Genomic DNA, 15,385 nt, shown 5'->3' with positions numbered 1-15,385 from the left:
CACGTCCTATATTTCCTTCTCCTCAAGCCTCGTTTTTATGAAAAATAATCGAATGAAGCGCCACTACATCCACTGTGGATTAACGCGAAACTTGGATTACTTCCGGCTTTATCTACCGTCCAAAATGGTGGGATGACTCGGATGACTCTAAAGTGGCAAACAACCCAGGAAATGATGTATTTTATAATTTAGTTTCAATAACACAAGACCTGAAGATTCGAAAAGATCAACAATTTTATATGAACGTGGGGTTTAACTATTATAAGATAACGTTAGGGCATGTTACGAAGAAACGTTTAAAGTGATGGCGTCTATTTGGCGCCATAACCTGACACCCATTTTTCAGAGTTTTTCCAAATCGACTGTGCAATTATGTTTCAATATAAGTTGATCAGACGCTAAAGACAAATTTAATGAACATTCATTTGTATAAATGAAAGAATCAAATTGTTTTATTTCGAACACATGTTCTAACAATAAAAACGAAACGCTGCAGCAGCAGAGGTCGCCATTTTGTTACACCCCCACGAATGTATTTGGCTCGTTTCAAAAGAAAAAAGAGTAACGTCTTTGTAATAATGGTGATGCGAAACGTCTTGTCTTTGGTCCGTGTACGGAATTACTGGGGATCTTTGAGAATAAAATGGCCAAGGTCTCCACCGGTTTTTCTAGGAGCAACTCTTTAGCGTTATTCGTGCTCCAATCTGCACGTGGAACGTATTGAAAGATTCGTAGACGCTGCGTCCCCGGGGAAGCCGCGTTGTCGATATCATTATCGCAGTAAAAAAAACGGAAAAAATATAAATGAAAGTAAAAAGAATTCGCCGGTAGAAACAGTAGATAAGAGGAGAATGCCGGATACTTCGAAATTAGTGAATCTCGTGACTGGAGTTTCGCGAACTCGGTTGAGAGAAGCTCGGATCGTAGAATCAAAGAGCATTGGCGGATGTATAGGAGAGACGGTGGTAGAACAACCGAGGGCCGGCTTCGCTCATCGTGCGTGTGAGCGTGTCTAACGTCCCGGATAGTTCATTTCAATAACTGATCGTCTTTCGTCGAGAGAACACCTCGCATAACCTAGCTAGCTGCTTGCGTTTTTTTTCCCGCGCGCGTGTGTGTGTGCGTGCGTATGAAAAAGACAGAGAAACCGCGAGGAACATTTCACAAGCCCGCGTATGAGGAGGCAATAAAAAAGTGGAAAAAAAACGCGTGAACAAGTGTTATATAGTGCGTGTCTGGCCGCTGGCCCGGGCCATGACAAAAGGTGGCATCACTGCCCCCGCCGTCGCAAGTTAAAGCATAAAGTGTGTTTTCGTCAATGTCGCGAAATCCGCGCAACTATGTAGTTATCGTCTGTATTCAACATTTACCAGGAGTTTTCAAGTGTAACATGTAATTTAGTTCTGTGACTAATATTCGAAAGAGCGGAGGTGTGATTATCAAAACCACATATAAGATCAACGACAACAAAAAAAAAGGGAACAACACTTTTGACTGAATGTTTCTCGTGCCTCGTTCTCGACGTCGTCGTCGTCGTCGTCGCGGTCGTCCGACTATGACGCCATTTTAACTAACCTTTTCGGCGGCGTACATCGCCGACGAGACAAAAAAAAGAATTATAAAAACCGTGAATACTCGCCAGTCGTATCGGTGCGATCGGCTTTCCTCGATTCCGAACAAAGGATATCGTTTTAGACTCCTGACCAACGATTGTCAACGTTAAAGTTTGGAGAAAAAGTATAAAATACCCAGAAACAGACGTCGCCACGACATTGTGTCGTAATCTCGCGTACAGGAATCGTTATTCGAGAATTCAACGTTATACGAGTACAACGACGCGAGGGTGAGTCAATTTTCAACGTTTCTCCTATGTTTCTTTCTTTTTTTGTCGTATAATTCCCACTTTTTCGTCTTGGCAGTTTCCGTTTTTCCAACTGTTCCAACGATTCTTGTCCCAGAGCAATTTTGATGAACTTCCCGGCATGACATTCCATTTTTATCGCTGAATCCACTTCGCAACAATTTTTTTATTTGACACTTGTGCTTGAAATTTCCAACCGTTTGACAGGCAGCCGTGGCATATTGTGAGCACTATATTTTTCCCCATTATACAGCGTTCCATGGAAAATGTGCGATGCTTTTTTGTTTAGCCAATGACAAAAGCCTTATTCATTTTCATGCAATCCATACAAGCTCTTTTGTGCTCACACGCACCGACTTCTTATTGCCTTGCATTCAAAGCTTTTTGTTTCCGCACAGAAAATAAATAGGATAAAAGGTTCTCGAACAACTTGGGTAGAAAATCAAAAACTAACCGTGTTCCGGGGGATTTGATTTTGGTAACGCTGTGTAGTGAGTTTATCATGGATTTAAGAATTTCTAACGCATGTTTTTTTTTTGTCTTGAACTTTGAAATCACCGCAAAATAGTCACATCGCACATACAGTTTCTGACACATACTGGCTTGAATATTTGCAGAATCAAACTGTGCCGAGCTGCAGAAGCGCTATTATGGAAGATGAGGATGTCGAGGGTCGAAACGCAGATGTCAGGAAGAGCACGGAAGATAGAAAAGAAGATTTGGGCAACGAGGAGACAGCGGAGGGGAAGGAGACAAAGCCGGATACATCGTCGGGTTTGGGTATAGCGACGGAGAGTGGGAAGGAAGAGGCAAAGGTTAAAGAGAATGAGGAAAAGAATTGCGTCGAGAGGAATTTGGAGAATTCACCCTTGCGGAATAATGTCGGAGGTGAGAGTCCGAGAACGAAAGTGACTTTTAAGGGTTTGAAAAAGCGAATTCTCGGCCAAACACGGTTGAATCAAACGTCAGTGACGAATAATCGTTCGACAGGAAAAAAGAGGAGGGAAAAGAGGTCGATATCAACGAGTATTACGCGGGAAGTGAAAAGAGGAAAAATCACTGAGTACGCTCAATATCTCGGTCTTCAACCTGCTTCGAACAAGACAAATTGCGCAACTTGTCGAGGAACGACAACGACTAATTCGTGCGATCCATCGATGCTCAACCAATGCACCTGCCCCCCAGGTATAATGACGCAATCGACGGGATACCCGTCGCCGGGAACCTCGGATTCGTGCTCGAGCAATCCAGCCACGACGACGCCCGCGACGGCTCAAAATTCTGCGAATAATTTTCGTATTACGCGCAAGGTTTATTTGTGCGCGGCTTGCGGCACGTACTTTGAAAATTGGAATTTGTTTTTGCACATGAGAGAGATACACAAGCGTCACATATGCCTATTTTGCCTTGGTATGTTCGGTCAAGCTGAGCGGCTCTCTTATCATTTGACGAAGAAGCACAACGTACCTGAGACGACATTCACATCGGTCGAGGATTTTTACAACGTCTTCAAAGGATCGTGTTACTTGATTTGTTGTACGTGCGAAAAAGTATTCGCTGAGACTGATAATTTTTACAATCACTTTTGTTCACCGGTGCAAAAAGGACGCGGTACAGTTGCCAGTGAAATTTGCACGTTTTGTCGTCAGAGCGTGAACAATCATTCGAGCATGTGCACCGGTGGGCAAACGGAGACTCGAGAATCGTCGCAAACGACAAACGTCGTTTCACCGGGAGTTCCAAGCGTCCCGGGGAAACCCGTGGACGCGAAAAGCCTGGCACGGTCGAATAAACGTCTTCTCAAGAACAACAGGCTAAAACACAACGATTTTTCCGCTCTGACCTCTTATCAACAAAGAATGGCGATGCTGTACGCAAAAAAGCCGATAATAAGAGCCCCGGAACCGCCTGCAGCAGCAGCAGCAACAGCAGCAGCAGCAGAAATCGTTGAGGATTCGTCAACGTTCGGGAACTTTGAAACCGGAAAAACGACGACGACTCCGATCCCCGCAACGACCGCGTCGCCGACTCCAATCCCAACAACTCCGTCGATCAACGCGACAAGCTCCGATGCGATGAGCGCGCTGAGAGACACAGTTTCCGAAACGATAATGGAAGTCTCCAAATGCACCGATGAATCTCGATTAAAAGAAATGCTGAACGAGCCCTGCGTTCGGAGCGGCGTTATCGAGGTCAACAGCTCGACGATCAAAATCGTCTCGTCCCCCTCGCCCTCCTTCTCGTCCTCCTCGCTGTCTTCGCCAATTCGACAACAGAACGAGCCTGGCGGATGTTACGACAGCGTAACCGAGACCATAATGGAAGTATCGCGCTGTCACAACGCCATGGAAAGCAGCGAAGACGAGGACGACGATAAAGAAGATTCGCACAATCGTTTCGGGAGAAACGAGACGAGCAGTCGCGACAGCGACGCCGACGCCCTGGTAATGGACGAGCCGGGGCTCAGCGACAACGAGGAAGCCCCCAGTATCGACCAGCACTACGATGACAGATTGAAGAACTCGTTAAAGACCGGTACGACGAACGAGAGGCGGCGAAAAAGACGAAAAACAATGCACAGGCGGAACGAGGAGAACGCTCGAGCCTGCGATACCGACGAGACTTCCAGTGGCAGCGATAACGAAGCTGCCAGTCCAAATCACGAGTCTCCTAACACAGCCTCGAGTATATTTCGGTCGAGGCAGCAGCACGAGGCTGAACGGGAACGTAGTATTTCTCAATCGAGCACTTCCCCTGAAAAAGAATCTCAAGCGACTTCGGTCTCGTTCACAACGGTCAACACGACCGACCGTAGTTTAGTCATTAAAATCTGTACAAATAGAAACGCGAGGTTCTCCGTTTCGAGGAGTACCGCCAACGGCAATAACGAGAGTCACGACACCAGTCGAGAGTCCGAGGAGAACAACAACGCCGAGGACTCTGCGTCTGAGAGCAAATTTTCCAATCACTCGGAGCGCGGGGATCGAGATAGTGTAAATAGTCACGAGGAGGAGGAAGAGGAGGAAGAAGGGGAGGAAGGGGGAGACGAGGACGAGGGGCAGAGCGACAACAACAGCGTCAAACTGTCGATCGACGATACGAAACAAGTCGAAGATGAACCGAAACTTTCCGCGGATAATATACCCCCGGAGAGTAGCGATTCCGTTCCAGTCGAGAACGCTCAAACACCGAAACCCGAAGCAACGGAGAATTCCACGGAGGACATTCGATTCAGCGGAGAGAAAATCAGCGAAGAAGCCGAAACGATGGAGACGAAGCGAGAGGACGAGGAAAAAGAGGAAAAAACGATAAAATCGAGCCTCGAAGTCGAGACCGATGGAATAATCCTCGCCTCCGAGGACGTCCCCAGCATTGATTTAAACGTCGAAGGAATCCTCGAATCCATGGAAATCGAAGACCTCCTCAAACGCTGCATAAGCGCAGCGAGCGGCTATTGCGTTTACTGTAATCACGCCCGTCACATCGCTGTAAACGGCAAACAATTGGGTCTCCACGTACTTGCGGAGCATCGTTTTCAGCCGCAACATCCCGCTATAATAATACAACGCGAACAGTTGATCGTTCTACTGAAAAAATCGTTGAACGAGGTCGAAACTAAATTCTTCAATCTCGACTCTTACGACAGCACAAACGGCACTTACCACATCGCAGCGCCACGAATTTTCGAGTGCTTTCATTGTAGATATCACAGTCTCGTGCACAAGGAAATTTACCTCCATAATCGTAAGATGCATCAAAAAACTATTCTCATCTGCATCATGTGCAAATCGACGTTTTACAGCTACAGCGAACTTCTTTGCCATCTTTGTCCCGGTGTTTACTCGCCGAATATAAACGTCACGTACAGATGTTGCCTGTGCCCCGTGACGAATTTACCCTCGGCTTTTCGTCTGATGGTCCACTTGCGGAAGCGGCATCACTCGTGCGACGTTTGCCTCGAATCGACCGGAAATCAGCAGCGTCTTTCGAACCACGTTTGGAAACACAAGCTCCATCATCTCTGTTATCGTTGCGGTATCGCTTATCGGAATAAGCCCGACATAACGAAGCACTTGTTCTGGAAGCACGGGACTGAGAGCGTACTTTGTAAAAAGTGTTTGCAGAAAAAGTGGCCTCACGTTTATCACTTTTGCATACCGCCGACCGCGTTCGTGTGCGAAGAATGTACTTCCTCCTTCACGAGGGCGGTCGCTCTCAAAGTCCACAAAAGATTGCACTCCGGTGATCGGCCCTACGGTTGCAGCGAGTGCGACGAACGTTTCATTTCGAAAAAACTCGCAACAAAACACGAAACGAGGCATCGGGAGCCGGAGATCGTTCAACCGGAAGTTGCGGATAAAGAGAAAAACGGAACGGCCACGAATGAGGAATTCGCCTCGGACAAGGGGCTCGTGGAAAGCTTGAAAGAGGAAACGACGAAAGCTGAACCGGCGATCCTGACGACAGAAGCTGCTACGAGCCCGACAACGGGAATCGCGACGGCCATGGAAACAACGACGAGCTCGGGCACGACTGCGACTCCCGAAGGAAGTGAAAACGCGCCTGCCCCGGTCAGCGAAACCAAAGAGCCCAAAGAACCGGTCAAGAAAGTCGTCGACGTTTACGACCTGCCGCCACTCAATCTTTCCTCCGACAGTGACAGCGACGTCGAAGAAACCCCAGCTCCGGAAGTTGCCGCGAAAGATCGTGCGGATGGAATCGCCGAGGAGCAATCAAGAAGCGAAGCAAAGACGAACGAGGCGCTTGGCGAACCGGGGTGGAATTCCAGCGCTCCCGGGGACCCGAGCGACCGCGTCGTCGACGTGGAACTCAACGAGGAAGAGAAGGAGGAAGAAGCCCAGATAATGGACGGTATTTGGGACAATTTCAAATCCTACGCTGCCAGCCTCGAACAGCGCGAGGCGATTGGCGACGAGAAAAAGGAGGAGGAGCTGAGTCGCGAGGATTTGTGTAAAATAATCCTAGCCGATCACGATTATTGCGTCGTTTACACGGACAAAAGCGGCGATGAGGAGGCCAAAGAGGAGGACGATCCCACGAAGAACGAGGACAACGCTAGCACGATGGAAGGCGAGCATGATTATGGCCACAAAGTAGCTAAAAGCCCTTCGAACACGAGCGTCGTATTGAATTGCGACAGTGACACGAACACCGCAGCGCTCACCGGGACCAAGAGGAAGAAAGAAAAGTCACCAAAGAAAAAGCTCAGCAACGATTCTTCGAGCGAGTCATCGAGCGACAGCGATTCGAGCAGTTGTTCCTGCGGCACTAACTGCAGCTGCAGCAGTTCCTCGACCGGAAGTTCCTCCAGCTCGAGCAGCAGTTCCGATTCCGATAGTTCCGCCTCGGAGAGCTCGCCGAAGAAACAATCCGCGAGGAAAGAACGTCGCCGGGACAAAGAGAAGGAGGATAAAGAAGTCGGGGCTCCAACGTCCGTGGAAAATGCGAAAAACGACGCGACCAAAGTCGAGTCACCGGAGGAAAAGGTCGAGGAAAGGTTGAACGTCGAGGAGGAGACCGAGCGCAAAGTAAACGTCGAGGAGCCGGGCGAACCCCACGTCGAAGTGAACGATCGTCCTGCCAGCCCTCAATTAATATTCCGAGAATCCGACCTTGAGACCGACGAAACCGAAACCGACGAAGACTTTTACGACGAACATCCTCAGCAGCTCGCTAATAAACTGCTCGCCGAAAAGAGGAACCAACTGATGTTACTCGCCACCGTTGCACCTCCGGTGACCGACACAACGATCCTCCATCAACCTGTTGCCGAGAGCCTCAACAACGGAATCCTGGAGCCAGCGATCGGGGGCGTTAATTCCGTCGAAACTGTGCTCAACACGAGCGTCGAAGACGATGAAAACGGAGCGGCTCTAGCAGCGGTAACGCCAGTACCAACAGCGACGTCAACGGCGTCGAGAAAACGCGTAAAAATGAAGAAAAGAAGAAAAACCGAGCGCCCTAAAACGACGAAGCCAGTAGCCCCAGCGTCGACGCCAGTAGCCGCACCAACGCCGCCGCCGACCGTCGAGTCGATCAAATTGAACATTCCAAAATCTTTTTACGATAAGAAACCTAAAAAATTCGGCTCCAAGGCGGCCCCGTTGATAACGGTCGTACCCAGTCGTTCCTCGACCCCATCGTCGATGATGAATTCCTCGCAGCATTCCGAACCGGGACCTAAGTTATTAAATGACAAAGCAGGAAGATTGAGTTTGGGTGGGAGCGGCTCGGAGAACGAGAACAAAAGATCCTCCAAGAGAAAACGGGTGCCCAAGAGATTCTACGGCGATTCGAGCGAGGACGAAGCGACGCATCAGCACCATCATGAGCCCCAGCAACAGCATTACACCCAGCCGAACCTTAAATGGCGGAAGGTCGAACAGCCCTCCCCGGTCGTACCATCCGTGACGATAAAAGCCCCGGTGCAGCAGCAGCAGCAACAACAACGAGTCGTAACGAGCCCTCTCGTCGTCCCACCGAGCAACGCGAACTACGCAACGAAAAGCGTGACTCTGCGACTCTCGGGGTTTGATCGTCCCATGGAAAGGATCGTACCGATCGTCACCGGGCCCTCAGAATCCGAGGAACAAGCCGAAAGTTCGAGCGCCGAATCGAGCGAAGCTGAGGAACGGAGCGTCGTCGAGGCTCCGAGACCGAGCCATCCACCGGCTCCGGTCCCGCATCTCGTTGTGCCAAACTCGACTCATATCCCACCGAGCATCGCCCCCGCTCCCGGCGTCGCCGGCGGCCCCGAACGCTCGGTAAATCTCTACTGCTATTGTCAGTGCCCCTACGACGAAGTATCCGAAATGATCGCCTGCGACGGTAACGACTGTCGCATCGAGTGGTTCCACTTCGAATGCGTCGGAATAATGGTACCCCCCAAAGGCAAATGGTACTGTCCCGATTGTCGGAAAAAAGACTCGAGTCTCGTCAACGACGATTTTCTCGAATAATATTTTAAACGCGATTCCCGTGTGCTTCGATTTATCAAATAATTGAACTTTAATTAAATTTATTGATAAAAGGAGGCGGCGTCGAAATAACGACAAATTCAGAGACATTTGGAGTGATAGAAATGCGCTTTTTAGATATACATACACAAATTACTATGTTTCAAGGGAGAAGTAAGAGCAAGTGATGATCGATCGATAACCGAGTTGAGGAAAGCACTGTTCGAGTCTTTCGTATGCTAATTAAATATGATTCAGTGGCTATTAAATACTCGATAAGCCCCTCTCACCGCACTCGGTTCTAAATTCGTTGCTAAAACTTCGTTTCGCACTAGTTCCTCCCTCGTTGTTTTCATCGTTTTATTATTATTCTCATTCTCAATCGAGGACGTGATAAATAATAAGAATAAACAAAATAACACAAATGAGTAAACAACACACTGTTTGTAAATACGTGTAAATAAGGAGAAACTAAGCAAGGGACTCGCGAATCGCAAAGTCGGCCTCTCCGATACGATCAAACCTTCGAATCGTTGTAGATTCAATATCGCGCTCTACGTTTCAGATATATTATTCTAAGAGGATGAAATATGTGCGGTCCCATGATTTAGAGTTTGTAACGAAATGAAGATAAGATTTATCCTCGTGTAAATTTGTTTGTATCTTTAAAGGAAGAAGAAAAACAAAGATCAATGGAACTAAAAAATCGAACGACCGAGATTTGTAGTATTCAATTGTTTTTTTTCAATGGTGAGAAAAGAGATTAACGATAAACGACGTATGATTTTGAGCGACGACGATGCTGCGTTCGTTATTTGAAAACTGCACGCGCGCGCCATACCTGCGAGATGGCCTCGCGCAGTTGAAACCTTGCGTCACACGTTTTCTTTCTCATTCTATGTTTTTCTTTTCGTTCTTCGCATCCTTCGGCATACGGAGTTTGAGAAATTCGACGGTTACATTTTCGTTTTAACCGCTCGGACGCACTGCTGGCAGTGTAAGCGCCTGCATTTCCCTTTGTTCGCATTGTCTCTTGTTTCTCTCGCTAAATCCTGCCCCGCGAGAGAACATTTCCATTCGAGAACCATTTTAAAGTGACTTTTCAACAAAACATAGTATTTTATTCCATTTTATTTCAGTTTGAAAGGTTTAAACGTTTGAAATTTTATATAAAAAACGAACAATGATGAATTTCAAGATTTTGGACTCTGCCTCATTCTAACGAGACTCGCGACTCCGCCAACCATGTTTCAAGTCCAACGAAAATAATCCTTTCTCAGAGTGCACGGCGCTTTCGAAATACCAAATAAAATTATGATTAAACGATAAATTGACGAAAAACAAAATAAAAGCTTTCGCTCGTTGTCATCATTTTTGGGTAAAATAATTTTAGGGAATAAAAATAAGAAGCTTATACGCTGTAAGAGAGGGAAGAGCCGAGAATTAACCCGTTGTAATAGAGAATTTGAATTTTTTAAATTTCTTTTAGGGTTATTCAGTTGATGAATAAACGAAACAAAAAAAACCTGCAAATAAGATAAACACGAAGAGGAGTGTGTTGGGCGGCTGAAAGGAAGCAAGTTTTGTAGATAAACCATTAAACTGCCTTCGATCGTTCATTTTTTTAATTTTTTTTATTTCACTTCTAAACTCGTATAGGTTCTTTGTCTTTCCGGAAAGGAAAAAAATACGAAAACCTGAATAGTATAAGCCTGAACAATCTTCTCATCTTTCCCCACACTTTGACCTCAATCTGTACATTTACTGTTATCAGTTAAACAAACAACAAGCTGTGTTACTTTAGAATATATCTTTAATTACATTAAGTTTGTGCCAAAAAACTATTATAAAGATTTGAAAGAATATTTATCCTTCAAAAAAAAAAAAAAAAAAACTATTCGCTCAGACTCCATCGCCTTTTTTCCTCGAGAACCACGAAAAAACGAAGATTCGAAATAGGAAATGAATCATCTTATCCACGTCACGAGAAACCTTTATTACTTTCATTTATTTTTCGGAAAACTTTGACGTTTCGACATTGAGATGGGGAAATTGAGAATTTTCTATCCCCAGAATCTCTTCGGTGAAACTCTTGTACGAAATCGTCTGCCGAAGGGAAAATTTTTATTATTCTATATTGAAAATTCGGTTCGTTTTTGTTTTCTATTTTGTTTTACCGGTGGAAGAAAATCAAAATTCAATTCGGCCTTGAAATCTTTTTCGTCTCGACTTCCCGAAAAGGACGTCGTGTCGTCGTCCTGTGGCACCAAACGTCGCAGGTAAGTATGCGCTTCTTCGTTGCTCAGTGGCTCACCTGTTGTGAGCAAAAATGACTTCGAGTCCACATTTCAAAATTATTCCATTCGAATCGCAACCAACAGGACGAACCGTATAATTTTCCTCCAGAAGAATTTCCTCCAAGATTATTTTGACCCCCGCGACCGTAAAGAACCTCGAGAAATTGCTTCGAAGTCAATGTTGGATTCGACAAATCTTCAGAGGTCGTAAAAGCCTCGAAAGCTTGTCTGATTTGGGTTTTCGTGATGCCGAAAGCCGGACGATGGTTCACGTACAATTTGACGAAATCGTCGAAAGTCATTTCCTCGACTAGTCGCCCAGTCTCGGCGTAATGTTTGTAAGAAATCTCTTCCATCATGGTCTCAAGCTGGAGAAGTTGAGAGATTAAAAATAGCAGCTGCATTTTGATCTATTCATTTGTTGCTGACTTAAATTCTCTATAAAAAGTAACCGAATCGCGGACCTCGCTGTTCGTTGGATAAAAACCAACAGCTCTCATGAGATTCGGCAGTTGCATTATCGACACTTTTGCACCGACGATTCTCGTTGCTGACGTGTTTTCACCTTGTTGAATAATTTGAGCGTAATAAAACAAGTCTTCCATCTCATTGACGAGCCATCCGTCCTTGCCACCGTCAATTAAGCTGCAAAAAGGTGCGAGACCCTCGCCACCTAAACGTTCCATCGTATCGACAGATCTGAAATTATTTCCATCAGTTATTGCTTATCAATTTTTGCCAAAACCATATCAATTACGAACCTGTAATTTATCTTCCACATGAATACACTGTGCTCGTTTTCACCAAGGGTGAATAAATATTTGCCACAGTCACTGCTCGCCATGCACGTTATCTGGAATCATAAAATAATGAAAATCATTTTGAAAGAATGACAAACAGGATATTTGATGAGACATTCAATCTCACACTCTCGTCATCATGACAAACCTTTTTTGGGTGGGCTAACGTCGCGACGATTTTGTAAGGATTGCCATCGAATGGCAGCACCACCAAACCGATTTCCTTATTCGTCATGAATATCATGTATCCACGATTTTTTCCTTCGGTCTGTATTCTGTTAGTGACGTGCATACGTTGGACGGGCTCCTCGAGAGTTGGTCCGAGAAAAGTTTTCCTGATCGCTTTCGTGTAGTCGTTTATCAGTCTAAACTTGTACTTTTTATGAAAAGAAAAAATGAATGATTTGCGGGGGTGATTGTAAAGAGATTTGAAATGTGGATCGATCGTAGAATGGCCAATGAAAAGGAGCAAACTTCGGAGTTGGCGGTGATGAGAAACGTTTCGACTCCAAATTCTGGATAATCCGCCATACACAGCGGCACCGAATAACGCTCGACACGGTTCGCACGGAGAATCTTCAACCCCGGATCCGGATATGGACCACTGAACAGACCAAAATTATGATTGGAATGGGAATGAAATTTGAGTACAAAAGAATTTCACCTTTTTTCCAAATCGTATTCCACGAGATTTCTGTCTTCACCGATGGATAATAAACGCGGTGAAATTTTTCCGACCGCAGGCTTGAGGAACAATATTTCTCGAATCGGTGAACAGTGCGAATGGTATTTGCCGAGAAAGTTCCATTGGTTTTTATCCATCGGCGACGCTGTTACGTTTTTCCTGAAGACTCCAACAGTGAAAAGGTCATCCTTGAGAAAAACCATTGAATTCGTTTTGCTCGAATAGTTTTTGTGGAGAAAAAAACGATTTTAGAATACCGAGTACGCGAGATATTCTCCGTTATTTGTGAAAATAATATCCGTTATCGAGCTCGACGAGTGTTTGAAAGGATTTGGGTCGAGAGGATCCAAAGTGTCGGGATGCAAAATCCATACGAGACCACTTTTGAGACCGCAGGCCAAAATCCCATCTACGAAAGTTTCATTACAGAAATCACACGCACGGATTATTACAATCGAAAATATTTGGATTCATGAAAATTCATAAGTTTTTTCAAAATCGATTAAATTTCCTTTTGAACTTTGACTCAAAGTAACCTTTCGTTGGAGAGAATTTGAGAGTGCTAACGCCCACGAGACTCTCGTGAATTTGTGGGCGAGTGACGTAGGTCGTATCGAGTTTTCCTTCTTCGACTCTCAGTAACTTTTTCAAATTCGGTACAGCCGGTGTTTTCTTCGTGACCATACGAGATCTCGTGGTGTACTTGTACAGGGAGAGGATTCCCAAAGTATCGCCGGTGACGACGTAATCACTGGAAAAATGTTGATCAAATTGCTCGCTTCGTTTATCATTGAGTTTTTTTATTCTCTATTTTTTCTCTCCCGAGACCTCTGTGGACGAACAGCAATTGCTGTGATAGCTCCTGCAACTGGGTCTGCTACGAAACGACACTTCAATTTGGCGATGTCCAATCTTCCGATTTTTCCTGAAGACGATGCTGAGAGAAAATTATCCCTCGTCAATGGAGAGGAAAACAATCTAACAGTGGATCAACAAAACTTTAACAACTCACAAACGAAAAAAATCGGGACTGCGAAAGACGCAGCATCGATAGTGCAATCCGAAGGCTCGAGGAACTTCCCTTTCGTCGAATTCGCCGTCCGATAATCAATGTCGATTGTGATGGCCGATGAGATAAAGCTTTGAATCGTTTTGTCCCGAGTTTCCTTGCTGTCAATATTTTGAGAAAAAACTCGAATTTTGTCCGATTCGGTGTGACTGGTTTCCCTTTGTTTCTCATGCTCGATTTCAATTTCACTTTTCGATGATTCAGATATTTCTTCCTCATCGGTAGTTCCAAGAATTTCATCGATGCTCCTCGACTGTGAAATCGAAGATTCGCTGGGAGGATTTTCCGGTCTCTTGAAGCTGGACTCCCGGTCAAAACTAATCGAGACTATCGAATCGAAATCACAATCTTTGCACCAGTAGAGAAGCCTCAATTGGTTGTCGTAAAAATACAACCGACCGGAATTGTTTCCGATTACGATTACTCTGAAAAAAAATCGAAGCTTTTATTTTCATTCATTATCATTATTCTCAACATAACAGTGATTCGTGTGATTACTCTTCGTGTTTTTCGATGCAAGTCAAATTGGCTTTTTGGAGCGGCACCGACTTGACGAAGCCTTTTTTTACTCCATTCGTCGTTGGTTTTCCATCCTGATTGAGTGCGTCCCAGACGAGAACAAAGCCTGAAAAAATTTTCTCAAAAATGATATTACAGTGGAGCCAAAATTAAGTTGAATTTCGTACCGTTGCTCGTGACAGTCATAACTCGATGGGTATTCGACACGAAACACGAATCGTTGAAAACGCCTGAAGAACGACGTGTCTTCCGCAGAATCTTAGGTCGCTCAGTTTCCAAAGTTCCATCCTCTTTCTAACGTACAGTCGACACAGGAGAAAATTTAGTGAAACGATTCTAACGATGAATGGAAGCTGAAGGTGGACGTACCCAAGTTACGAATACAACATTTTCATTACAAGTGAGAAAAAATTCTCGTGGATAATGGTCGTTGAAAGAAATCTTTTTGACACGATCCCCGGTCGTTTCTGACAGTTTGACCCTAGCTGCGATTAAATGAATCAATAAATGAATGAGCGTGACCAAAACGAGGTGTTTTTATACACACAATTGACAAACCGTCAGGAACTTTTTTGCCCAAAGTCCACATCCACAAATGGACATTTTGCGAATCTTCGTTTCCCACGGTGATTAAAAATTTTGCATCGGGACTCAAGCTCGCTGCAGTTAGAGAAAATTCGCCATGGGGATTGAACAGACTGCAAACGGGGACTCTGCGACGATTCGAATGAGTGTTTACAAGAATTCGTAGAAATTGTTTCGTCGATAATTTTACCGAGTTTCAGTGTCCCAAACGATGCAAACACAATCTTCCTCATAATCAGCAGAAAACAACCATTTCCCATCGCCAGACGACGACAAAGTTCGTACAGCATTTTTCTATGAATTCAAAGTTACGAAATATTTACGCAAATCTAACAACTTTGAAGGATACAGCGTGGAAATAAATCTCACGTGGCCCTGAAGACTCATCATTTCCTTGCTCGAATAATCGTAGAGAATGACAACGTGAGAGCACGCGTAAGCGATAAGATTGCGATTTTTAGTGGTTAGATTAACAACATCGACTTCGCAGTTCCTCCCAATAGCCCACTCGAGTTTCTGATACGTTTTATGAGCCATTAGATGGGTTAATCTAAGAGGAACCTTGGAAAAAGGCCTAATCGAGCGTAATCAC

The 15,385-nt window shown here is 45.2% G+C and overlaps 3 protein-coding genes across 4 annotated transcripts; 1 reads left to right on the top strand and 2 right to left on the bottom strand.

The window, feature by feature from the left end:
• The first annotated feature begins 751 nt into the window (after window positions 1–751).
• Window positions 752–10,457, top strand: MESR4 (misexpression suppressor of ras 4). 2 transcript variants are annotated; one of them, XM_043425887.1, is made up of 3 exons: window positions 752–1,843; window positions 2,479–2,749; window positions 2,852–10,457. In XM_043425887.1, the coding sequence occupies exons 2-3, from the start codon at window positions 2,512–2,514 to the stop codon at window positions 8,839–8,841; spliced, it is 6,228 nt and encodes a 2,075-aa protein (XP_043281822.1). In that variant the 5' UTR covers window positions 752–1,843; window positions 2,479–2,511; the 3' UTR covers window positions 8,842–10,457. The 2 variants fall into 2 exon arrangements, with proteins under 2 accessions (XP_043281822.1, XP_043281821.1); XM_043425886.1 differs by having other exon boundaries at window positions 2,479–10,457.
• Window positions 10,458–10,671: 214 nt separating this feature from the next.
• Window positions 10,672–12,466, bottom strand: LOC122415244 (cilia- and flagella-associated protein 251-like). The gene is made up of 8 exons (XM_043427229.1): window positions 12,410–12,466; window positions 12,084–12,311; window positions 11,897–11,988; window positions 11,600–11,834; window positions 11,227–11,503; window positions 11,016–11,152; window positions 10,891–10,944; window positions 10,672–10,829 (listed from the first exon to the last, which is right to left on the bottom strand). The coding sequence occupies exons 1-8, from the start codon at window positions 12,464–12,466 to the stop codon at window positions 10,806–10,808; spliced, it is 1,104 nt and encodes a 367-aa protein (XP_043283164.1). The 3' UTR covers window positions 10,672–10,805.
• Window positions 12,426–14,831, bottom strand: LOC122414539 (uncharacterized). Its single transcript, XM_043425907.1, has 7 exons — window positions 14,376–14,831; window positions 14,188–14,314; window positions 13,633–14,114; window positions 13,449–13,557; window positions 13,157–13,371; window positions 12,878–13,029; window positions 12,426–12,808 (listed from the first exon to the last, which is right to left on the bottom strand). Exons 1-7 carry the CDS (start codon window positions 14,392–14,394, stop codon window positions 12,596–12,598), a joined length of 1,317 nt encoding a protein of 438 aa, XP_043281842.1. The 5' UTR covers window positions 14,395–14,831; the 3' UTR covers window positions 12,426–12,595.
• Window positions 14,832–15,385: the final 554 nt, after the last annotated feature.

Source organism: Venturia canescens, chromosome 8 (assembly GCF_019457755.1).
Source record: "Venturia canescens isolate UGA chromosome 8, ASM1945775v1, whole genome shotgun sequence".
In the NCBI taxonomy this organism is placed as follows: Eukaryota; Metazoa; Arthropoda; class Insecta; order Hymenoptera; family Ichneumonidae; genus Venturia; species Venturia canescens.
The sequence above is the reverse complement of the archived record's forward strand: the minus strand, read 5'-3'. Positions and strand labels throughout refer to the sequence as shown.